This window comes from Pseudopodoces humilis, chromosome 2 (genome assembly GCF_049639895.1).
Source record: "Pseudopodoces humilis isolate 2021_Gansu_Grassland_sample_001 chromosome 2, ASM4963989v1, whole genome shotgun sequence".
Taxonomy (NCBI): Eukaryota; Metazoa; Chordata; class Aves; order Passeriformes; family Paridae; genus Pseudopodoces; species Pseudopodoces humilis.
In genome coordinates this window covers 64,655,547-64,681,594 of record NC_142201.1, presented here as the reverse complement: position 1 = coordinate 64,681,594, position 26,048 = coordinate 64,655,547, and the positions used below count along the sequence as shown (strand labels likewise).

The 26,048-nt window shown below is 36.9% G+C and overlaps 1 protein-coding gene across 1 annotated transcript in view; it reads right to left on the bottom strand.

Annotated features, from left to right (window-relative positions):
• Nucleotides 1–26,048, bottom strand: part of TRPC4 (transient receptor potential cation channel subfamily C member 4) — a 127,979-nt gene that overhangs the window by 9,848 nt on the left and 92,083 nt on the right. The window contains exons 5-8 of the mRNA XM_005516324.3: nucleotides 13,797–13,936; nucleotides 6,588–6,901; nucleotides 4,648–4,843; nucleotides 2,799–2,993 (exon numbers count right to left, since the gene is read on the bottom strand). Coding sequence (XP_005516381.1) covers nucleotides 2,799–2,993; nucleotides 4,648–4,843; nucleotides 6,588–6,901; nucleotides 13,797–13,936 — 845 coding nt within the window. The remainder of the gene's footprint in view (nucleotides 1–2,798; nucleotides 2,994–4,647; nucleotides 4,844–6,587; nucleotides 6,902–13,796; nucleotides 13,937–26,048) is intronic.

Genomic DNA, 26,048 nt, shown 5'->3' with positions numbered 1-26,048 from the left:
AATTCCAACTAAGAACCTATTCTGCAAGGGAAACCAGTGATAAATATGGCCCTACTGCCCCAGATGCTTTAGGTATTCCGCTTTCAAATAATAATAATAATAAAAAATGCAGAAATCAATTAAAAATATGCCACATCTCTCCCTCACTGATGTCCTCCACTCCCAAGCAGTTCAGTAATTAGTGGTTCACATTCAAATCATAAGGAAGCTAGGTTCAGTTCCTTCTCTTCTGGTTCTCCCAAGAGAGCACCTTAGTCCATGCAGTATCTTCAAGATACTGAGAAGGAAATTCTTGTTGTCATAGCTTTTATGCTTGGGGTAAATAATTAAATACCCACTGGAGAATAGGAGTAAATCTGGGTCTCATCAAACCAAGATATTTGCTTTAAATGGTACCTGCTCCTTTCTTCAAACAGATTTCATCCTGAAGCTATTTGAAACTGAAATATACTAATTAAAAAGTTTGGGGTTTAGAGATTTTGGGGGATTTTAACTTAAAAAGAAAATTCTGTTTAGAAAAGTTCTCAAGCAGCTTGGTGCATAGACTCCCTTTGACCCTTTGCTGCACCAGTTTTCCCAAATCTAAGATGTGTGCTTCTTGAAGGTGGTACTTATGTACCCTAGCAGGAGGTAGGTGCAGGAAGTAGAGATTATCTTTCTGAATCCCCTTCCACATCATGCCATTCAGCATAGTGCTGGGAGCACCCAGAAGAAATATCTTTCTTTACTATTCCACTTATCCAGGAATGAGTTTACTCCCAAATCTGCAGTTTGAGAGGGTAAGAAAAAGGAAAAAAATATTTCCTTATCCCAGATGGAAGGTCTGACCAGAAACATTGTCCTGAAGGTTTAGCTGGGATGTATAATGGTATTCTGTATCTGTCTCAGTTGAACGGGAATATTGTGTTAATCAACCCTCTGCTATACACTGGCATCATACCATTAATTTTAATATCATTCTCTCAGTTTACGCTAGCTAATCATCCATACCAAATGTTTAACAAATGCCTAGAAGCATTGCCCACTCTCCCACACACACACACACACAAGTACATCACTCTCTCTCTTGACTTTTTCTTTCTAACAACATCTCATACTTTCTCCTTCTGTTGGTCTCTGCATTTACCTTTTTTTCACTTCCTATATTACACAGAGATGTTTTACTCTTAAAATTATTCACCATTCATGCTAGTTCATGTTTTTTTTTTAATTTCTATATGAATCACTGCTAGTCTTTCTTAACTTAATGGGTTTTTTTTCAGTGTGTTTCTTGTAGCCCATTACTGGTTTGTTTCAATGTCACCCTCATGTTTATTAGCTTCTTTTCCTGGCTGTTTCTTCCCTGTATGTACAAATATGACAGCTAAGTGAAACAATTTTGCTTTCACAATTTAGATACTGGCCAACAATATCAGTATATTGCAATAAGCCTGAGTCAAAGCTTTCTACAAAGAGGACAAAATCTATTTATCAGCATAGTAAGTGTGAATTAGTTTTATATGTCACTTTTCCTCTTTGCCATATATCTGTACATGAACTTGTTCCTCCAAGTACATCTAGAAATTAAACTACATTCCAGGGTATGGCAGCAGAATAAATAGGAAAAAATTATTACTCCCTTATCAAGAAATGGGGAAGAAACACAAAGAAAAAGTTGATATAGTAATAGTCCCTCAAAGAATTGTATCATACCCACTGACTTCTTTGAAATGGATGAAAGTTTTTTTTATAAGAATCAATAGCACAAGGACTATACCCCTTTCTTTTTCCCCTTACTCACATTTGACTCTCATACTCTCACTTAATGCTTGGCTGAGTTCCTAATAGACTTGAAACACTTATATTCATCAAATTCTTACGGTATAGAGAAAATGCCATTATCCACATGTTATCCCAAATAGTCTTCTTCGTGCTAGAGCTGGCTAAATTCAGTCTAGTTACTGAGGTACTGACTTGCTCATGGGAAATGAAGAAAACATAACTAGAGAGAATTAGTTGTTGGGGGTTAGAATGTTGCCTGAATATTTGCACTGACAGTATAGAAAATCTCTGTTGCTGACAGGTATCTCAAGCAGATGAAGTTAGGAGGGAAAACTTCAAATCTGCTTTACTCACTGCAGTTACCAGGGAAAGTAAATGGCTGAGGTATTACAGAGGCATCTGCTGAATCCAGGTGCAGGACTATTTTTGGTTGCCTTGTGTGTCTTTCCCCTTCTTTTTTTCCCCTAGAAATGTCACTGCTAATCAGCAGTATCAGAATATGGTATGATTTCAGAGTGTGATTCTGAAATAGTTCTACCTTTAAATTCAAGAAAACAAGTCCAAGTAAATGCTGTTACCTTTCAAAATTTCATTTTTTAATGGGAACAGCTTTTGCTAAGAATGCTTTTATGGTAAACTAGAGACACAGAGACTATCCCATGACGAATACTTCATACATGAGTCTCTGGTTCATGGTATTTCAATTATACACTTTATTATTAATAATTTGAGTTAGAAATTAGCAACCAACAATTCTGACACTGGCAGACAAGTATACACATTTGATCTCTTGTACTTTTTATTGCTCTTAATCTTTCTTGCACTATCTGTAGATGAAGCACAGTCATGGTTCATACTATCATTGTACAGGGATTTGATGACATCGACACAAATGTAAAAAGCTAACATTCTTTGCTAGAATTATTCTCTAACTCATATGCTCATTATTTGACAGTTCAGACACCCTATAAAGCTGAGAAAAAGTAATCTATATAGCAAAGAGGATGATTACAGGTAGAGTAAATCACACAACTTACCCCAATTGTTCCAAAACTTTCCGGCTTTCTTCTAATTTTTTTCTTGCAAAGGTGCCTCCATAACCATTTGATCAGATACCACAAAGACTTTGGGCTTGGTATGACATTAAAAGGAGTGGGCAGAGTTCCTCCTTCTTCAAAGTAACTCATCCAGAGTTTTGTTCGAGCAAACTTCCACTCAATGTCTGCATGATCCTGCACACAAGAAGCACGTCATCAGCACAGATGTTGCTGTAATTCAGGAGGTGAAATGAACCTCTACAAAAGTCTGAAAAACTAAAACTAGAACAACCTTGAAATACTAATGAATTGTCTTGTTCAAATACTGACATCTTTTGACAGAAGGTCTTCAAGACACAGCAAAACTAAGCTGCTTTACCTCAGTAAGGAAGTGTTCAATATGTAAAGTACATATATACTTTTAAGCACTTCTACTGTTACAAGATGTTAAATTATTGGAAGTCTCTCAAAAAACAGAAAAGGTAATTACAAGCAGAGAAATACTACATTTCTGGAAGAAATTATTGTTATAATAGCAGCTCACCATTATCCTGCATAGATCAGTCTAATTATGCTACTCTGCAGCAGCTTCAACAAGTCAGTAAGGCTCATGCATCTTCTTAGAAATTACCAGTCCCCAAAATTCACAAATTGGTTATTCAACAAATCATGAGGTTACTAAAACTATTGAGTCAAGTATCTTTTTTTCCCCTACTACTTCAGAATTCTATATCTGGGATAGGTTGCGGAGTGTTTTTTTTATTTTTATTTGAATTTTCTTATTTTTACTTGACATTGTATTTCTTTTGGAACCTCTATAGTATTGTATAATTCTGAAAATTTTGGGAAAATGAAAGCTAAAGTCCATGGAAAGGTATATAAATCCTAGCAACTGAACAAGAAGTTTAAATCACTAATGTTAGATTTGTATAGCCAAGAACTTTAGCTATAGGTCTAGCCTTGGCCAAAAGTAACAAAAACAACAATTTAGAAGTTGTAACTGGAAAAGTATACTACCTACAGCCCAAGTTTTGGTGAGTGGTACTACATTGTGATATGGTTCACTAGACTCTGACAACTAGAGTTATACAAACACAAGTGGTCAGTTTTCCTTCTGTGGAAACATTTGTAATTTCCAAATTGGAAAAAAAAGCACATTTTAGTATCTTGAGACTGTGAAGCTTTCTTTTGTTTGCTTTCTGCATGACCATATTTGAATTATGATATGATGAATCAGTGTTTATTTTTCTTAGTCTCCTTAACAGACAGTTTAGAAATAAAACTACACCAATAGCTCTGGTAAGGATAAATACAGTTTTCATTAAAGGAGGAAACAGGACACTGTTGAATGAGAGGATGTTGAGAAGACATGACCTTTTGTTTGAACAGCTAATGTCTTTGGAACATGGGCACCTATTTCTGTTAACTGTATAGTTAAAAAAAAAAAAATAGCAGCCTTTCAAATGCTAATAAATATAATGTATTGAAATTGAAGCAGTGACAGAACAATCCTGGGCAGTCTTTTTCTAAGAAGAGGTTCCTGCACAGGGCAGCTTGGGCGGGGCTGCAGCCCACGTCACTGCCAGAAGCATCAGGACACCCTTCTCAACCCACGAGCTGGCTTCTCCATCAGGGTCACCTCTTCCCCATTCGGTACTGTGGGGAAATTTCCCTCTACCCAGTCCAGCTTGGGTCTGGTTTTATTTGTCCTTTCAGAACAGTGCAAAAGAATTAGAGTAAATTGCAATATTTTCCACAATGTCCTGTCTGTGAAATGCTTTACTGCCAGAAAAATTGAACGTAGGAACAGAGAGAGGGTATATATTATACATGATCTAAAACAACTTACAGCAATGAGTTGGTAAGAGTTATTCATCATGGCTATTAGCATGTTGAGCAGAACAACCAGAGAGATTACATTATAGGTGCCAAACATCGTGGCCCCAACAAATTCAGTGAATTCATGCCTCGCTTTCACGTTGGTCACATAGAGATTGATGAGTCCAAATATAGACCAGAATAATGACTGCAGTGTTTCAAATAACCTGAAAAACAAAAGCCAGAGTAAATAACTGAATAAAAACAACACATTTAGTTTTCAGGTTGTTCAGTTTCTCCCAAAACACACCAAAGTTCTTGACTAGCCAACACAGAGGGAATATCTTTCTAGTAAAACAATGGCCTAGTGTTTCAAATTTGGGCCTCTAGAGAGGAACTATAAATAAGATTCAGAATCTTATAAATAAGATATAGAGAAGTATCTACATATATATAGATATATATATCTATATAGATATATATAGACTCTATAAAAAAGCCTGAAAGCAAAAGGCTGATTTTGTTCAAACTTAAGAGAGATAAATACAGTTTCAGAGATCTTATGTTTGACACCTTCTTTTGAAGTATTTTGACCCTTTGCTTTAACTATAAGGGGTAGAATAAGGATCCAAAAGTAACTCAATGATTGTGTTTCGCCAGGATGTTGAGAGAAGTATGGTATCCTTATATTATGCAATTCTGCTTTGTTGAGAGCCACTGAGATAAAAGAAGTTGAATAATTAGAAAAGCATCATTACCATTAGCACATGTTTTGTTTTGTAAGGGAGACACAAAAAAGACAAGCATGTTTCTTTCAAAAGAAACTTGTGTTTTTATACCTAAAGCATATGATATTCCCTTAGAGAAGTTTGTACAACAGATAGGAAGCTAGTAACAATGATGAACTTTAAAAAATAATTCCCTGCAGCTCAATAGATTGAAAAATTTTCCCTTGTGTTGTGTGTTCAGTTACACTGTAGTGTCATAAGAATGGTCCTGGTTAGACTCTGCTCCTTGAAAGTATGGAGCACATAAATCATGACAGTTTGCCATGACACACCACCTTCTGACACTAGTACTGGTACTTCCCACTGTTTCCCAGATGAATATTGCTTCCCTCAATGCTGAGCTCTGAAAAATTTCTGTGTGCTTTTCTGTTCAGATCACAAAAAGTTTAGACCTGCGTAGGCTTTATTAATATACAACCTAAATATGCTGTGCCTGAGAAAAGTTACTTGATTAAGATGATATAAAAGCTGCTATTTTTGTAAAATTATTTCCTCTAAGAAAGATGCCACTGGTAATAAATATATTTAATAAAAGCCTAGATACACAGAAATTAATAGGGAACAGACATTTATAGCGGTAGTTTGGTTCAGGTTGGAAGGAGAAAGACAAGAGAATTAGTGTTCATTTGGCAGTGTTTTGGTACTATAGATGAACTAAAAAGCTATAATGAAGTAAAATTGATTTTAAAGTGGAAGAAAAAGAAACAGTTTATAACAGAAATGAGAAATTTGATTGTGTGGAGTCAATGGAATCTTTGACTGCATGTTTTTTTACAGTCTATCACATTTGCAAGGAATCTTCAGGTTTTAGAACACCAGACTAATTTACTGCCTACAGGTAGACATGGAAGAAATGCAGAGTGACAGCTGCGTGGATGAACAAGGTCTGAACTGGTGACCTTATGCAACTCCTAATCCTACTTATCTTCCTCTTATCTCTATTTTACCTTTTATCTTTTGAGATATCTTAAATTGTACAGACTTCACTGTGGTATGAAGTGAACATTATTAGAGTAATGAGATGTTATTTTTTAAAAATTTTTATTATTAGGGTAATATTAGATATGTTGGTCAGGACACCACTGTAATACCAACAGAAAACTGAGGTTCTTTTCTGTAAACAGCATCTAAGTGATGAAAATATCTGGGAAGAGGGGGAGGATAGAAATAAATAGCTACTTACGTTGAAAAGGCATTATTCTGCTTTTCACATCGTATTCCTTTGCAGTTTCCAGGTTCATTTGTCTCATAGTAGAAGTACAGCTGGTTCAATCCATTTGCAAAAGCGAGCAGCACAAGGCAGTATATGAACAGAAACTTCAAAATGTCCAGCAACATTCTTCCTAGAGATATCTGCAGAGGTCCCAGGTGAGAATTTGCAGTGAATAATGAGATCAAGCGCAGGGAGCTGAAGATGTTTGCGATTGCAAACAGGGCCTCAGCCACCAGGGTTGGATGCCACATGTCCCAGCTCTCCCGTGGAACTAACCCACTATACTGAAAACAAGCAGAAGGGAAGAAATTACTCCTCTGTTTTGATGCATAAACAAGCACGTCAGTTTCTTTATAAGCTGCTTAATTAATTTGCAGATATCACAATCAATTTTCACAGTAGCAAAATTCTTCACAGTTTAAAAATTCTGACACTGCAAAAGGAACAGTTTTGAGCACCCTGCTTTTTAGAATTATAGAAATCTCCAGCTGTACGAGCAGGTAATTTATTTCTTTGAAGAAAAGTGCAGAGCTGACAGTGATGGATAGAAACGCACAAAAACTCTGGCAAGTAGGAAGAAAACATTCAATCACCGAGTAAGTATATCACTTAATCTCTAATACTGGACCAATGATGAAAAAGATGTTTATTAATGAACCATAGCACACTGCTTATGTGTCTCATTATCAAAGAGTCTGACCCCAGAAACTGTGAGTTCTGTTCCAGCTCTACCAAAAAAAAATTCTTGATGATGAAAGATACTTGAACTGAGGCTTAACTACTATGGCAGACCCATTATTATTTATTTGGTCTCATTAATCTGTTTTATAGAACATATCAGAGGAGGAAGCCCTCCAAAAAGAGGATAATAAGCAGATTTCAAAGAGGGACCATTGTGTTATCTGTATTTACGTACTCTAGACCACACAGATGCACCTTCAGAGCTCTTGGGCATGCCCTGAGCAGTAAGGAAAGGGACTCCATGTGTCACTGGGGCCAGATGACACAACATAAACAGGCATCACAGCATTTCTCCACACTTGCCCTACAAAGAAGGTGATCACTCTCAGAGTGGTTCAGGAACACCTGAGTAACCTGAATATACATTAAGTCTGTTAGAACTGATCAGGTGCACCCCAGATTCCTAAAGAAACTGGCTGATGTAGTTCCAAGTCATTCACCATCATATTTGAAAAGTCCTGCCAGCCACAAAGTGGGAACACCTATCTTCTGAGGAAAGGCTGAGACAGTTGGGGCTGCTCAGTTTGGAGAAAAGATGACTTTGGGGAGATCTGGTGGCCTTCCAGTACCTGAAAGGGCCTCATAGCAAAGATGGAGAGAGACTTTTTACTAGGCCCTGTACCAATAGCAACGAGCTAATGGTTTTAAACTGAAAAAGGGTAGATTTGGACTAGTTATAAGGAAGAAATTTTTTATGATGAGGGTGGTGAAACACTGGAACAGGTTGTCCAGAGAGGTGGTAGATAACCCATTCCTGTAGACATTTAAGGTCAGGCTGTATGAGGCTCTGAGAAGCCTGATCTAGTTGAAGATGTCCATGCTTATTGCAGAGGCTCTGCAATAAGGACCTTTAAAGGTTCTTTCCAACCCATACCAGCCTATGATTCTGTGATTCTATGATCCAAACTGTGAAAGGGAACTGGGCATTGTTTTGGACACTAACAGCTGTCACAGGCCCCACACCAGGGTTTCTCTTACCAACTGGTAGTGCATGTGAAACTGTCCCAGTGCCTCACAGCAATTTCTGGTACAATGCCATTTATTATGCCATTTATATTATGCTTGTTATATAAACAAGCAGCAATAGCAGCTGACAGATTTGTGGATGTGAGGATGAGAACTGCAAATTTGGAAAAGTCCATTAAAGAATTAAGAATTACTCATCCTTACATTTCTTTCACCTGTGATATTTTTTCTATACAGAGCAGTGAATTAAATCTAAGACCTGGGAATCATAGATCAGTACACTCTTCATTAGACTATCCTTTCCCTAATGATTATGTTCATCTGCCCCATCCACTATGGTTCTTTAATTCAGTTCTGATTGATTCAAGATCAGTGATGAAAAACAGGCAGTAGAAAAGAGAATTTAGTTACCAGAGACAACATCTAAGAGATAAAACAAGAAGGAAAAGCAAAAGAAACTATTTTCAGTGCTTTTGAGAAGGGAGAGCTGAAAACTCCTCAGCATGATTCCTATAATGTCTTTCTCTGAATAATACTTTACAACACATTACTGCAAATTCTCATGGCACTTTACAACCCTGACAGCTGAACACTTGCACCTATTAAATAACTAGGAATAATTGTCCATACAAGCAAAGACTGGTACTGAACAATGCAGTAGATACTCAGATTAGGGAAAAGTACACAACATAAAATACAGTCATGGAGAAATGTAAATAGCATATATAAAACTGGGAAGAGATGGAGTTTTTGGTAGAGAATCAAAAGCATCAAACTGCAAACATATTTTAGGTGAGGGCAAGTAGAGGCAGGTTCCAGGGAAGTTACAGATGTGGGGGAGTTGGGAGAAATGTAAGGAAATACCCTTCTGAGAAATACATGGAACTACAGGACACTGAATAAGTATAGCACATGATATACCAAGCCAGCAAGAATCAAGTTTAACAAGTCAGGTGTGGACAGCCATATCTTCACCCTGCTGCCTACTTTTAGAGTCAGCAAAGAGAAGTGAGAATTTCTAGAGCAGTGGGAAAGCAAATATCCCTCACACAAGTGAGTTGCTCTTTCACTTTCTCATTTTCTCCTCATTGATTGTTGGGGAAGGGGATAGACTGTCTTACAGCTGTAGTCTGGCAAGATGTATCCAATGTCACATTTTCTAGAAGAAATGATGTTTAGCAGAAAGGTGAGGAAAAAAGGACTTTGTCTATGTTGTCCTGGATAAAGACACAAAACTGATTTTTTCAAACATTGAGAAAGATGAAATGACCTTTCATTTGTGAAAGGGAAATCAAAGGCACAACTGATATTTCAGCATAACTGACTTCATTTTTTGGGCCCATGTGTTTCCTGCATGTTTGGATAGAATTCAGGAGGTGTCACAGTCGTAAGCAGGGAGTGATAGCTCTTATTTTAGTGCAGAAGAAACATAATTTAGGAGACTGGAAATACTTGGCACAAAAAAAGTGAGAAAGGTGAAGGTCTGAGAGATAAGTTTGAAAATTGTCTGTGAAATATACTAATTGCAAGAAGACAGCAAATAATATAAAGGAAATAATAAATATAAGAGGTCTCTAAGAACAAACCCTTATTGATTCCACTAACCGGAGCAGAGGATGCTGAAAAGGAATCCAGAAATATTAAAGAAAAACTTAGAGAAAAAAGCAGCTTTCATGTGAAAAGGAAAATATAGAAGAGTAGCGAAAAGACTAGGCACACTAAAATCAGGAAGAGTGAAAAAAAAAGAAAAAAAAATGTATCTTGGAGCCAAACCATGGAAAATTGAAGTATTTTTTCTCTCACTCATGTTTGTTAAAGTCCTGCTCTACAAAGGATAAATAAATTAATATTGTTCTAGGGAGTGGAAAATGGTAAGAGAAAACATAGCAACACTGAGTTTGCTGTCAGTCATGATCTTGATACTCTGCAGTCCTCTGTTTGGTGACCCTGATGAATTTCTGCCCCCCCTTGAAATGCAAACACAACCTTTTGACATGTAACAAAGCCAACCACCACTTAATTTGATTAAATAACACCTATTATTGGCTCAGTGGTTGAAGGAAATTTACATGGCACATCAATGGAAAATTAAGAACAGCAGAAAACAAATTGAGCAGCATATAAACAGTAGAGTTTCAAGGCAAATATATGATGCTTTTGTGTTGTCAGCCAGGGAATGCAAGATAATAATTCTTGATCCTTACTCAAAGGAATTAAAATGCGTATTCAAAATCTGAACCATTTGCGAGAAAAAAAAAAAGCTGAATGATCACTGTTTTCCCATTAAAACAAAAGCCATGAACTCTTGATCTCTTGGAAGCACCACATGAGATCAAACAGACATGTAGATCAGGCTACCTGAATGTTTAATGGGCTGATGGACCTCAGTCTAAGGTGACCCCCTTGTTTCTGGTCACAAATAATATAAATTTCAGGAAAAGTACTTCAAATCTTTTCCTGAAAAGTCATATGTAAATGTGAACTCTTCCTATTTTAAAATGAATGTACGAATCCTTGCATTCATTATGTGGAATTTCAAAGCAGCAGTAGGAAAGGGGCAGAGGGATGGCCAAGTGGAGAGCTTTAAAATGGTAATTACGTAGGAGGAATCGAGTCCATAATTTCTCAGGGGTGGAGAGGTGTTAATCCTCCTATGTAAATGGACATTTAGTCTGTGAATCTGGTAAAATATCAATCAAAACCATTTTACAATGCAAACATGTAAGAAGACACTAGCTTCTGCAGAACTGGTGTCAGGAGAGATATATAATCTTACTTACTACTGAACAAAGTAGACTTGACACAGTGACCATTAAGCCAGTAAATGTTGAGATAAATAATGTACTTTAGCTACTTTTCAGAGTTCTTGTTCTGAACAGGAATTTGTTTCTCTACTAGATATTCATGCCAGTGACTGACGCATGTTATCAGTGATATGAAATGATATGATTTGTAGTAGAATTGGAACCACTAGGTCCAATACTCACGTTTAACAAGTATTTAAGATAAAACAAGCAGATTCTGCACACATGTTGGCACTGCACTTAACTTTACACATCAGAACAAAATAAATTATATTCAAAAAACATAAAAAGAACCATTTTTTCTTAACACACAATGAATTCTACCTAACACCCTCCATAAAAACAAATGTGTTTCTTAAAATCTGTCATGTACTTCAAAAAAATTGTGACAATGTACTACATATTATGATACTTTTATGGAGAAGAGAGCATTTTCACTGGATATATTGGATAATTTAGGAAGACCTGATGTGTTGATACAGAGACTAAAAACTATAGGCCATTGAAAATTATAAGATGTCCTTATTTTATTTGAATACTGGCAATAAAACAAATAACTTTGAGTTACCTTAGCAGCTCTCTCATCCTGAAATTATACTTTGGTGAATTTTAAATTACCCCTTCAGCTACTCCAGGTAATATCCATCTACTCAACTACTGCATCAGTCACAGAGCCTTAAATGGGCAATAAACACTATATTTTACTCAGGGAATATTTATCACACCGGAGAGTAGCATGGGGTCACTCATAATTTTATTCAAGATTGTTGGTTAAAATGTTTTCTTAGGTGGCTGGAACTGATCCATAGAAGATAGAATAAATCTAAGAACTGACTTTATATATTTGGTTCAATAAAGACAGAATAGCTGTAACTTAGAAAAACCTGACTCACAATGCTTAGGAAAAGAAAATTAAAGCTTTACATTAAAACATACTGGTTACATTTGGTATCCTCACAATCTCATCTGGCATAGTGACAAGGAATTCTGTTGAATGCATTTGAAGGAATGTGGCAGGGTATTAAATCACGCTTGTATTCCTCTGTTCATTACTTCATCATGTGTGTCAGTTGACTAGCACAGCTTTTTTAAGCACTGTATTCATTATGATTAAAATGTAAGCACTAATTTGGAGAGTAATGAATGCACATTATCCCAGATACTGTCACCTTGGAATCCGATTACTGTAAGCAGAAGCCATTTGGGAGATGAAAGGATTATAATGCCTTCTAATTAATATTATTCTGAAGTGAATAATTGGCCATCTCCAATGCTTTGGAAACATCTATTTTAAATGAGCAGTGTGCTTTGTTACAAGGGACAGTGAAATGACTATTTATTTTTTAGTCACTTTATGATAAGGTGTCTTTGTGTATAAAAAGGCATTTCATTAGCTTTTAAATGACAATTCACCACTCTTTGGACCACCTTCCCCTTTCAGGCTCCAAATTTCTTTGAGTGAGAAGAATTCCAAAGGTTTGCAGCCAGAGACCCAGCATGTCAGAAACCTTTTGTCAAAGAAGGCTGATGTGTCAACACATCCCAGGTCTTTGCTCATCCCTGCTCCGGACTGGCTGACACACGGACCTTTGCGAACAGACAGAAGATGACATAAATTAGAGCTCCTAAGTTCCTCCATGCCTCTGGCAGGGCTGCTGCAAGAACAGCTGCTCTTTGAGGAGAGGAAGTCACAACTGGCTACTTGATGGCTCTCTCCTTGTCCCACTCAAAAGTATCTTGGCAGAGGAGGGACTCTCATTCCATGAATACAGAGCAGTACTATTGCAAACTATAAATTATCGTTGGCAGCAGGGAACTTGAAAAAGCTGAAGAACAATGCTGATCCCAGTGGCCAGTAAAAATGGGCTTACCTTTACTTGGATGTGGTAAGAACTCTATTACAAATGCTAAAATAATGCTTTAATTTCCTTTCATATCTGGTTTCCTTGCACCTGAGACCATTTTTTGCTCAAAATATCTCATTTTATGAGGAATTTCTCTTTCTTTCATATTATGTATTCATGTGGAATACATACAAAATGTCCACACAACATGTTCTATGCCTTTGAAAAGAAGGGCTGTTCTGCTGGAAGGTACTAAAACCAGTGGAAATATAAGACTATTCACAAGTCCATGAAAAGAATGTAAAAATGAACATACCCAGTCTCAAGTGACCATTTTATCCCCTTCAGTTTTACTTTCTCATGTTGCACTTACAATGCATTTTCAAAAGAAATTAAAATCTTGCTCTTTAGTTCCCCCCACCAATTTAGACTACATATTTTGCCAGTAGACCTGTCTGAAAGTTGTGTAAAATTGTCTTAGAGGCAATAATTTCCCACTTAAAAAATCAAAGATTAACATAAAATGCAAACATTATAAAATATTACGGGTCATTTTCATTTCTCAAGAAATTAATAATATGACAGTTCAGGAAAAAACAAGAAAAGATTGCATGGCCCAAGAAGAAAAAAGCATAAAATCCAATATTTTGTTTGCTCTTATACTTGTCTAGTTTCCTGTTATTGCTGCAGAGGATTCACAGAGCACATCAGACATCTCTTGCATTGCTAAGCCTCCAGACCTCCAAACACAGAAGAAAGATTGAAGAAAGCTGATTTAATTTATCTTAAAAATGTTCCTTTTTTTTTATTATTTTACAGTTTACCTTTGAAAATGCAACAATTTTCAAGGAGATTGTTGCCAAGTACAAGGAGTTCATTACAAAATCCATGAGGTTCCACCAATCATGAATGTAGTCCTGTAGTCCACCATCCCACATCTGTTTAATTTCACCCCAGATAAAACCTGTAAATAGAACATAATTCATTAGGCACGAATATTAAGTTAAAAAAGACTGTGACTATTCTAGACACTTAAGTCATGATAGATTGATTATCCTTACATCAAATGTAAAGGGAAGGTGGATAAGTGCTCTAAATTACACATCTAGTTAGGTGAAATTTCATCTTTCCACTGTTTCTGGAATTAATTTGTCACGCAAACCCCTCCCCCCCCCCCAAAAAAAAAAAAAAAATCTGCTTGTACAATTTCTTTGGTTTTCCTCAATCTCTTTCTCATTGTATCCTAAAACGTATTAAAAAGGGCCTTAAAATAAGTTACCAGTGTCAACGCAGTCCTTGGCAACTGATGCAATGCATTTCAGACTGGAAAATTTATGACTGCGGAACTCAATCCAACACAATATATTTTGATTGGAACCCACACAATAAGGAAGAGAATTTCTATTGTTACTGTCAATGCTGAACTAAAGTCTCCCTTTTCCATATGAAAGAGTAGTGTCTGCAGAAGAAAGTCTTTTGTTGACACCTTCCCTTGGGACATGAAGGAACTGAAACTGTTTTCAGGTGTGCAGAGTATACATTGTGCTAGACACAGTGAAACAGAAATATCCAATCCAAGTGGGAAATCTGGCACATTGTCTGACATGAACTTGGTTTAACAGCTTCAGAGACAACTGTGTGGAGATTCTTTAATGCTATAAAAATTAAAACCACTCCGAAGAAGATACTCCACGTTACTGTATAATGTATTAATGAGACAACATGGGACATTTAGATGCATATCTCACATTATTATCTATAGAGTTTTTTTGATAACAATTCCATTACAGCTTTTAATTTTTCACAGTTAATTATTTTCTTGTAGGAATTTCTCACTTTGTGCTCATTAGAGGGGCAACATTCACCAGAAATAAGGCCAATCTCTTACATATTGATGCTGAGATACAGTCAAATTAACATGGCCTTTTTTTACCTGCTCTTTTAGAAAATGATGAACAGATTTTGTGCAGGGGCCTATAGAGTTCTAAATTTTCTTACTGAGCTTAATTCTCTCCTTAAACCTTATCATTTTGTCTCAATGGGTCTTCTGGTTGCCTGGATGGAAAACTCGTGATTTTTCTCAAACATTATCTCTAAGAAGTAATTTCTGGCCTACTCTTGTTTGTGCCAGGTAGGTTTTTGAGTTATAATAATTTAATTTTGTAGTGTACTGTCTTGATTTTTCTGTCTCCTGATTTCAAAAGGGGAAGTTCTCTTCCTCAGTAACTTCACCCTCACATCTCAGACACATGGTCCCATCTTGTTCTGTGTGTCATCACCAATAATCACAAGCCTCAGGAGTATCTGAATCATCTGATTGATCCAGCAATTTTTATTTTCATAGGATTAACTTTCAGCCATGCTGCCATCACCCTGTCAGCATTCTGCAGACCTGGGACAACACACTGAGGAAGAACAGCGCTGGGAACAAGTAGACAGGAAAGTGGGACATGCCATTTTACTGCCTATGAAGGCCTAGACAGGCTGATTGCAACTCTGTAGTGTATCAGCTAAAAGTAACCCAGAACACATAGAACTGTTACAAAGTGAACACTTATTTTCAAGGTGCAATCAGTTGCACTGAGTGAGAGAACAAGATAGATGAACATGATTGCACGGCAATAGGGGTCAATATCCTCTAAGGGCACACGCTGCTGCACTGCTGGTAGCTGCCCAAGTGCCATCACAAGGGCAGCACGCCTACCCAAGGCTACTAGGGCAGGCTCCAACATGCCTGCCCATTTCAGCCAGTTAAATGACTTAACCATTTACTATTCAAAGACCTGGTCACTCATGATGTGCAGTATGAACATGGTGACAGCAGATCTGCCTCTCCCTTCTCTCCACAGTCCTCTCCAACCTTCAACACACAGTCCATGAACTTGCAAATGTCTCTGCTTGCTCTTCTACTACTTTTCAGGCATAACTTGTTGACACCTAACCATCATCAGGTCACAAAAGCAGCTGTTTTGTGTGCTGCTACATCCCCTTCACATTTCAGACACTGTTCTGAATCACTGCTGCTCCACCTGCATTGTAGCACATAAAAATCACCACTGTGCTGCAGAAGAATTCCTGGCTCCAGGCTCTAAGCCTAAGTCTGTGTAATACAGATATGGCCCCTAAGTCACATGTCACTGAGCAGTGCCTTACTTACTTCATTTAAGAAATTTTCACTTAAAAGTCACAGCGTCTTGACATTGGCAAGACAGCTACAGCACAGAAAGCAAACAGCTGCATTGACAGGAGATCCCCAAATAAAAAGGCTTTGCAGAAATCAATACGCACATTCATAGAATGAAATAAACTTTTTTGTAATTCTGATCAGAGTTAAGGATTCTCTTTAACATACACTTTGAAAAGACAGTGATAGGTTGGGATGCAAAATAAGATGAATGCTTTAACAAGAGGCTTTAGGTTAATTGAAGTCTTCAGCCAAGATATTCTATGGTTCACAACCAGACAAAGATGTGAACTGACATAGACTGCAATGAGACTGTTCTCTGTAAGACTGTTGCTCAGTATTGTATGCTTTGACAGCCCTGCCTAAAATATAATGGGATTATGTACAGATTGAAAAAAAGTGCTGACTAATGCTGCTGCAGTTGGTCTGTTTTGTGAGTGAAAAGCCAGACTGTTTTCCAAGCACTTCCTGGGCTCCAGAAAATGAAATGCAATTTTAAAGTTGACATTAACAGAGAAATACTGACCTATTATAAAATAGTGGAAGACAGTATATAGTTGTTGTAAATTTGATCATTTTGAATTAGAAACACAATTAATCCAAGCTACCAGAAATCTGGAAGTCATTTGTCAGTTGAAAGTTCTGAGTATACTTTGACATTGTAGGGGTAGGTAGGGGTTCTAATTATTTTCTTGGTTCATAATTTTTATGTTCATCCTGATGCATGTTCTTTTCAAGAAAATAGAAATGGAAAACTGGAAATCCCATGTTTTTACCGGTTGTAACAGAGATGTGATAGTTTTCTCTTCTTGCAGCCAAAGCACCTAAGTACAAACTCAATATACAAATACAGTTACAGAGATCCTACGTGACACCAGAGAACTTGAAGTTTCGCTGATGGATAGATGGATACTACATTTGTGAAAGACACACAACCCACATGTGCACAGGAGAGCTGCCCACACATGCATTATTGAAAGCAAATCTTGTCCTAAGTTTGATTGCTCAAATTCACATTTCCAGGGCAAACTCATCATGAAAGCTGTGATCAGACTGCAGCTACCAGGTCTCCATGGAGAGGGATTCTTAGCAAGGCTCATCTGGAGCAATGAATGCTGGAAGAACTGGACTCTAGAGTTCTGTAAGTCCTCCCAAGTGAGACTGAAGTGCTATCCTAGAAAAGTGTGCTCTGAAACCCCAGAGCCTTTACGCAAGGCTGAAGATGCCTCTAAGGCCCAGTGAGCTTACATGACGAAGGTATTTTGAACAGCAAACCTCAGAGATTGCCAGCTGTGCTATTTAGGTTTAATTTACAGCAGCCAGAGGCTTTGGAATCTTTTTTGTAGTTCAGAAGTGTATCTTTTTACAAGAAGGAAGTGTCTGGAGGAAAGAAGTCAGACCACCCTTACCTCCACAGGCTCTGACACAACATGCCAGTTTTCAGGAAAAGACTTGAAAAATCTATGTTTTTGGGTTTTTTTTTTGTTGTTGTTGATTTTTTTTTTTAAATACATCCAGAAATCAGAGCAGAATTATCTCTATGACCTTGCACACTTTTGTACTTGGAAGATTTATGGATAGCTGGATACTACCTGATTTTATTATGCAAAGAAGCTTCAGGGCATTTCCAAACATGACCTGACATGATAGAAGAGCAGACATGCAGTGACAAGACTGTCTAATAGAGGCACTGTTACAGGAAGGAAAGAGAAACAGAGTTCAGGCAGTGCCTGATTATTAATGTGCCAAAGCAGCAACATTACTGCAAACTGACAGAGCTCATGTCAAAGCTACACATTCAGAAGCAAGAAAGCTAACATCTCAAAAAAACAGAGGGGGCAATGCCAGCCTGCACACATTGTAAAAAAAACAGTATTTTTGTTGGGGAAAAACTGCTAAGAGGAACCAGCCAAAGACAGGGAGTAGACCTAAAGGCAAGAGCCTTTTTGGCAGTCAGACTGGGGACGAATTGCTTGCTCAAAGCCCTCTTTAGCTCCATGGGAGGAAACGAGAATCTCCAAGGCAGTAATCCTGACATCTGCAGGTGGGTCAGTCTTCCCACTGGCTGAAAATGGAACCATGGAGGATCAGGCTTAATTAAAACAGATGTCTAACTTCCATATGCCTGTGTTTAACTGAAATAATTCCACTCAGAGCAGATTTCACTATTTTAGTTGGATATTCTTTGCTATGTTCTGTTTGTCTCTTTGCTCCAACTGTGTCTTTCCTATCTCTTCACATCAGCTAGATTTAACACCTGCCTCTCAGACACTCACCTATCCATTCCATGCTGTTATCATTTATTGCCACTTACAATGAAATTATCAACATTATGCAGCTCTTCCGCCTCATTAATCAAGGACTTAAATTAAAAAGTTGAGGGTAAGACTTTCAAATACTTGCTGCATTGTTTATACCCACATATTGGAGCAATAAAAGAGAAATAACAGCATGGATATTTTGAAACAGCCTGAGATGACAAATTTCATTAAATGCCCATGGTTTTAATGGGATGAAATACATAAATTCAGGGTAGGAATCCCACAGACCACATGGGGCCCTGGGAATGACAGACACCATGGAGGAGAGGTTTTGGAAAGCATTGTGGATTATTATACGTGTAAGCTGATCAATTTCAACCATTTCACTGAAATCCAGTTTGCCTGACGCAAGAAAGGAATTAAAATTGATCAGATAAAATTAATTCAGAGAAAAAAAATTAATTTGTGAGCCAAATATTTTTTTTTGCAGCAAAATTTTCTAAACATTAATGAAAAAAATGGTTTCTTCTAAAATAAACCTTACATATCATAAAATAAGTTTTATTCAAAGCAACAAAATGCAAATACATCTTAGAAAAACAAAAAAAGCACTGAAATAAAAATGTTCTTAGAAAAATAACATCTTTCATTAAAATTCTCACAATACTTTTAAAAATCCTTAAGAATTCAGAAATAGATATCACATACTGCATATGAATAATGTTTAGATGCATTAATAAATATACACTAATAAGATTATCTTTTATTTTAGATTTTTATCTAAAGAGATTGGATTATTTAGAGATTTTCATTTTGAATCTGTATTTCCAGTCTTGAAATCTTTGGATATTAGATACTGAAATGTCTTTTCAAAAAAGTAGACCTACTTTTCTTTTCAAAAATTAAGACTGATGGCAAACCTTGCAACTTTGAGCAGGGCAACAGCTCAATAGTGTTACAAAAATTCTCAGTTCCTTTGGATAAATCCTTGGATTAAATACTATGTTTTAGTGCTGGCAGGCAACTTTTGGTTAGAAAACATTTTGGATCTATCCTGTTTGATCCTTTATAGCTACCTAGAGCTGCAATTTTACTCTTAAGGAACTTAAGGATCTCTTAGTCTCATGCAAAGAAACAAACAACAAAGAAATAACTTCCCTCTGAAATCCATTCAAATGTTTTTTAGGTTCTAAGGAAAAAACTTGGACACAGCCTATCTAAATTCCTATGTTGCACTGAAACTTGAACAACTGCAAAAACAATTTTCCAGCAACTGTGGAAATTCACAAAGATTTATGCCCTCTCTAAAACACTGCCTTTTGTTGTTTATAATTATAATTATGGTTAAAGTCTTACTGTGAATAACAATAACATCAAAATTTGTCAGAGAGAGATATGAAAGGCAATATCCAAACTATGTTTGGTCTCAAAAAGTTTTGTGAATCCCTTGCTAATTTTGGCCTTACCTTTCCCACAAAAGGTTGGTTGCTCTGTGCTATTTCTGTTCCTTACCATTAAGTGATGGGAAGCAAGAGGTTCTTTGGGGTCAAACTCTGCATGCCAAGATCAACAATAGCCTTTTAGTATGCTTCTTGGAGAACATACTTTTGCTGGGCTGTGAAACCATTTAACTGACAAACTCAGCTTTGCTCTGCTATGTGATGTAGTTTTTCACAGATACAAGAAGTGAGAGAATCTGCTAATGATCTAAAGCTCAGTGAAGCAAAGTCCTTCCAGAGAATTCAGTGAGTATTAATAAGGCTTGATAAAGCTCTTCTGTATTACACCTGGGCTGATGAACTGATCTCTGCTGAAGGTATATGAAGGTAACAAGAAGCATCCTGGCATAATTCAGGGGCTTCCACTCTCTGGAGCATATTTTGTTAACTGGGTACAACTATTTCAAGAAAACATGCACAAAATCAAACACACACCTCTGGCTTTCCCATGGATAAATGGCTGTTTGTGAGAGGAACAGTGCACAGTTCCTGGGTCCTGTGTCAGGCAAAGAAGTGGGAATGACATGGCCAGAGGCACCATTATAAGTACTTCCCAAGGAAAAGGTCACCTGGCTTTTTTTTTTTATTATAATAGAAACAAAACATTTTTCTTTGGCCTTCCTTTTGGAAATAACAAGACCATTCTAGATCAAATCTTAAAGTACAAAAAGCCACATATCAGCCAACATCACCAACAACCAAGGAATAAAATAAAATAATCTATACAGAAAATATTTACCTTAAATACTTACAACTTGAGTTAAAGTAATCGAGTAAAATGTCCTATTATGGCAAGATACAGGCAGTGTGGATAAGAAGTGGTCTCCTGATGTTTAAATAAATAATTTCATTACTGAGTCTAGTTTTGGAATACTTAGCAAAGAAAAGATATTAACTGGCTGAAGTGTTCCTAATGGAAGACCATCAAGCTAAATGGGGTCTGGACCACATGATATACAAGAAGAGGTTGAGGGAGCTGATTTTGTTTAGGCTAAAGAAGAGAACATGAATGGGAAGTTAATATAATCGAAGCTCAGTTGGTTAGAACATGGTAATATTACTGCCAAGGTTATAAATTTGATCCCTGTATGGCACATTCACTTAAGAGATGGTCCTTGTGGGTCCCTTCCAACTCAGAATGTTCTGTGATTCTGTGTTGCTGCTGTCATCCACTAATGAAATGGCTAGTTCTGAAGAGCTGGAGCCAGACTTGTTCTAGAGTTGCACATTGGAAGGACGAGTGATAATGGTTGCATATTGTGGCATGGGATATTGCTACTAGTATCAGGAAAAAAGAGTTTACCAGTTGCTAGACACAGGCACTGTGACAGAGAGGCTGTGAAATATTCATCCCTGGGGAAATGAAAGATCTGACTGCACAGGAACCTGAACAATGTGACCTGTCTTTGCAGGTAGCCTGTGTTGAGCAGTACTTTGGATTTAATGGCCTTTTGTGGTCATTATGTACATTATCCTTATTATTATTCCTTAAACAAAGTTGTGTTCCTGCTTTGTCTGGGGTTGTTTTCCTCCTCTGTGCTATATATGTCACTATTAGTTATCTACTGTTCCATCTCACCAGCCATACTACCTTCTATATCTGCTCCCTGAAACATGTCGGTTCATACTAAATGTTTAATTTTTTACACAACACTTTCCTGACCTAATTTAGAAGATGATGCACACTGTACCTGCCCCCTCTATGATCAGTTATTTTGAAGTGTCTTGCTGTGCCATCAGTTTGGATGTACATTGTGCTAAGGACTGACAAGACCATACACTCCCATACATCCCACCAGCAGTTTGCTAACCACAAATGTTTGCAATTTTGCACAATCCCAAACATCCACATTCTCTATAGATTCATGTACTCCAATAGTATAAACCATTCTGACAGAAAGGATGAGGAACACATTGTTCAAGAGATCCAGTAAGACTGTATTCCTGCTCCAGGCAGGCTTTTGAACAATGCAATTAAAACGAACATTTAAATATGACCATAAAAGAGCAAAAAAACTCATCAAAATAAATTGCCTGAAAAATGTCCTTTTCTGCAGCCACTCTGAAAAATTGCCAGGGTGCTTTTTAACCACAACTACTGAACATTAATTTTTTCTGTTTGATGCCTTTCTCCTCTGAATTTTGTAGCATTTTCTGGTGAAGCACATGCCCACTGTGAAAGACACTTAGTACACTCACTGCTAGATTTGAGGCTATAGTTTAGGACCAAAGAACAGCTATGACAAACCTACAGGGATCAACATGATCCTTACATGAGCTGCAGTTAAGCCACACAGAGAGTGAAATTGGGTCTTACTTGATTTTCCCTCTGAATCACTGCTATCACACTCAGATAATACTCAGCAACTGGATGGGGAATATGATGATAGAAAAAGCTGTTCTTCCTTACTTTTTTCCCCAATATGATATTCTTGATTTTCCTGTTCATTTTTCAATGGTCATGGGTTCTCAAGTATAGAAAACAGGCCTATATTTCTGTAGTGTAAAGCAACAGTTAATAATTGGATAACAATTAATTTTCCTTATGAGCCAAAGCTTGTTTCTTATTTGTTTAAGTGCAAGGACAGGAGATTCTGACTCTTGTTACTGAGAAATTTTTCCACAACTACTTCTTAAGGTTGTGACAGCCTTGTAACAGTGACTTACTCTTCCACGGATAATCACCACATACTGGAGCACCACTTGTGTAATCATCTAATCATATAAAAGACAAAATTAATGCAGAAGTTTCCTCAAGAGACTTTTAAAGTGTAAAATTGATAGTCTCCATGGAAATGTAGCCCAATACAAGTTTTTCCTCTGAGCCTCCTACTCTAGTGACACTTTTAATATGTGCTAATTATGCACATTCAGCCTTCTATTACATAGTAGTTGGAAAATGCTAATTACTATTTTCTCACTGGAGAGCTTAGGTCACTATGGACTGTCTTGAAACTTCTTAAGTTGCATGAAATGTCTGTGTCCTGAAGCTCATGTTGACAAGAAACCTGCAACAGTGAGCTCTTCTTCCCCTCTGAATTTTAAGAGATACAGTATTAAAATGCAAACTACATCCACAGCTATTTGAATTAAGCAAAACAAAACAAAAAAATCTATTGTTTAAAATATTAATAGTTTTGACATGTAGTTGCTGCTCCAGGATATCCTTTCCCAAGGAAGTATTTACATGGTCATGTTGCAGGTTTCAGAGAAGAAATATAACCCTAGAGCCACACTAGTTTTGACTCAAAAGACAAAATTTTTTGTTTACATCCAGAAAATGCAGAAGTATCTCTATGTACCTCAGAAATAGTCTCCCTTGAAGAGCGCTTCATTTACTCTTTTTAAGGATACTGCATAATTCTAAGCAGTATCTCTATGAAGAGATGAGACAACAAACTAAATCGCAGCCTAGAAACAAACCTTAGCTTATTGATAAGGACTTAAGAAAAATATTGAGCTTATTAAAAGATGACTAGACTACAGTTTGTATGTATATGAATAGGAAAAGAGCAGGGTTTGGCTGAGATTCATTCCTTTAGAAAAACAATCACCACCACCAAAAATGCACTGAAAAAACTAACCAACCAAAAATCCATCAAAAAAAATTAACAGAAACAACCCCCTCAACAAAAATCAACCAAACAGAAAAACACAACATGAAAAAGACTTAAATATACAAACAAAAAAGCTAAAATAAACACGTTCATCACATGCTGTGAGCTGGAACGTCCTGTGGAGATGTGTGTCTCCTTCAGTAGTACGGGGAAATCAGGTACCAAATGAATTGCTTTAAATTATGATGGGTGAATCTGAGACCTCCTTATTTGGCTGGGCTAAGGCACTACAGCTATCAAAACCTAAAGCTGAGCGCAGAAAATGTGAAACTGGAACAGGAAACTGCTAGTTAAGAAACACTAGAGATCAGTCTGCAAAATGCATCATTTTGGATGCAAGAGATTTTGGAAGGCATGGTTTTCCTGAACAGCACCATCTAGACTGACTCCAAGCTATTTAACCAATGGTATCAAAATATTGACTTTCATCCATGCTCATGAGCCTTTGTTTACGGAAGTGGCTCCCTTGACTTGACCTGTATTGCTTGCAGATGAAGGGTTTGTTCAGCAGAGGCATGATCCAGCCATATGAGTCTATACTGAAAATATAAATGTTGCTTTTAGAAATGATAGTCATCTTAAAAACCATAATTCTCAGGGTTAATGGCTTCTTCAAACAAGTGCTTCGGGATGCTGAGTTACTTAAACATCTTCCTAAGTAAACAACTGTGTCAGAGGTTGAGGGCACTAAAGGTTCTTTCTCCTCCCACGGAATGTTTTCTGGAGAGGAGCTAGTCACTAAAATTTTTGAATTGCCTTTACCAGAAACTAGCTCTTGCCCTTCTCAAATTGTGCCTCTTTCTTTCAGCTCTATTAAAAGACAGGTTAATGACAAAATCCATATTGGCATGTCAAGGGCTATGAGTCAGCAATGCATTTGTTCGTATTATCCTTTAGCTCCAGGGTACTGTGAAAGCTGAACAGATACTGACCACCTACTAGTTTGGAAGGCCAGACAGAAAAGATACTAATATCTCCTCCGGGCATGGCAAAGCACAGAAAAGCATCCTGCTCCTCCTCAGTATTGTAGCATTTCTTTCTAAGGAGGTAATGTATAAAGATAAGTTTTTATATTAGTTTCTTGTTTCTGAATGGTATAAAACTGGGAAAATTAACTGTAGGAATTTTTTTCTTTTAATATTTAAATGTGAAACTTACAGAACTTAGTCTGACTTGTCTGTAAGAAATACCAGTCTAGACAACCTCCCAGACTGAATAATTTCTTTGCAATAATCTTAGATTTTGGCTTTTTTAATCTATTAGAAATATTTACCCAGTCAAGGAAAACACACATCACAGTGAAGGCTAGTGTTGAGGACTGCTATACTACCATAGGGGAAATCCCAAAAAATTCAGTTCACCTTTGGAAGGCAGGTTCTTCAGTGATTTGTCAGGTGCTTGACAAATAAGTGTGGGCAGGGTTTGCAGTCATGGACACTTGTTTTGCTAAATGAAAAGCAGATGTACACCTGTCTCCTGCTTCCCACAGTGCTCTACCAAGGTACATAGAGAGGAAAATCCAGTGAATTATTGTTCTCCAGAATATCAGGCACAGCCAACAAGTGTATTACAAATTCAACACTGTGTAGTAAATTATATGAGATCAATGCAGCCAAAAGCCTTGACAGTTGCATTGCTCTAAAGAAAGCCACATGTTTGGTAAAATGGAAGATACACAGTATCCTAATGAGAAGCTCTGGAAGAAGTAATAGTATCAAAATCCCACCAAAATTTCAGAAGTTTTTGTGCTGGTAACTGTCTATGTGATGACAATTTTAATGACTATATCAAACTTAAATTCTTGCAGTCAAGACTACGAAGTTCCTCCTTCTATAATTTTATTTTAGACAAATATATTTGCCCTGAACTGGTCCAACTTGTGTTGATTCTTTAAATAAGAAAAAGGGGAGAGACCACAGCAAACTGAGAGAAATTACCATCTGGCAGGGTAGACAGGCAAAGTTAGGGAGCACCTAGGATAACACCAGAATCACAGGAAGGAAGGATCACGTTTAAGGATGGCATGGCCCACACAAAATAGGCTTTCTATAAGACCAGACCAAAATTTTAATTTTAAACTATGAGGATAAAGAGGTAAGTTCGTTTGTTGTTTTATCTTTTCATTTTAAAAATGCTAGGGAATTTTCTTATTCTTTCTGATATAGGATATTTGGTTTGAATTGAATGACAAGTTCTTGTACTTGAAAAAATACTCTGTGTGTATATTTTAATGAAAATACTCACTTTAAAATGCTGATCATCACTATTTGCAATAGGTACATCTGTCATTTAGAAAGGATACTGTAGGTAACTAAGGTTAATAGTAATGCTACAGAAATTGCTTTATGCCTTATTTCCCTAAATGAAAAATAATTCCTGTAGCAAAAGGATTCTTTTTAAAAGTAGATTGGCAAATTAACAAAATGTACACTTAGAAGAAACAGGAATATTTCTGGTCTGGAGAAAATAGATATTAAAAAGAAAAACAATATGTTTCAGGGCACTGCATAATCAT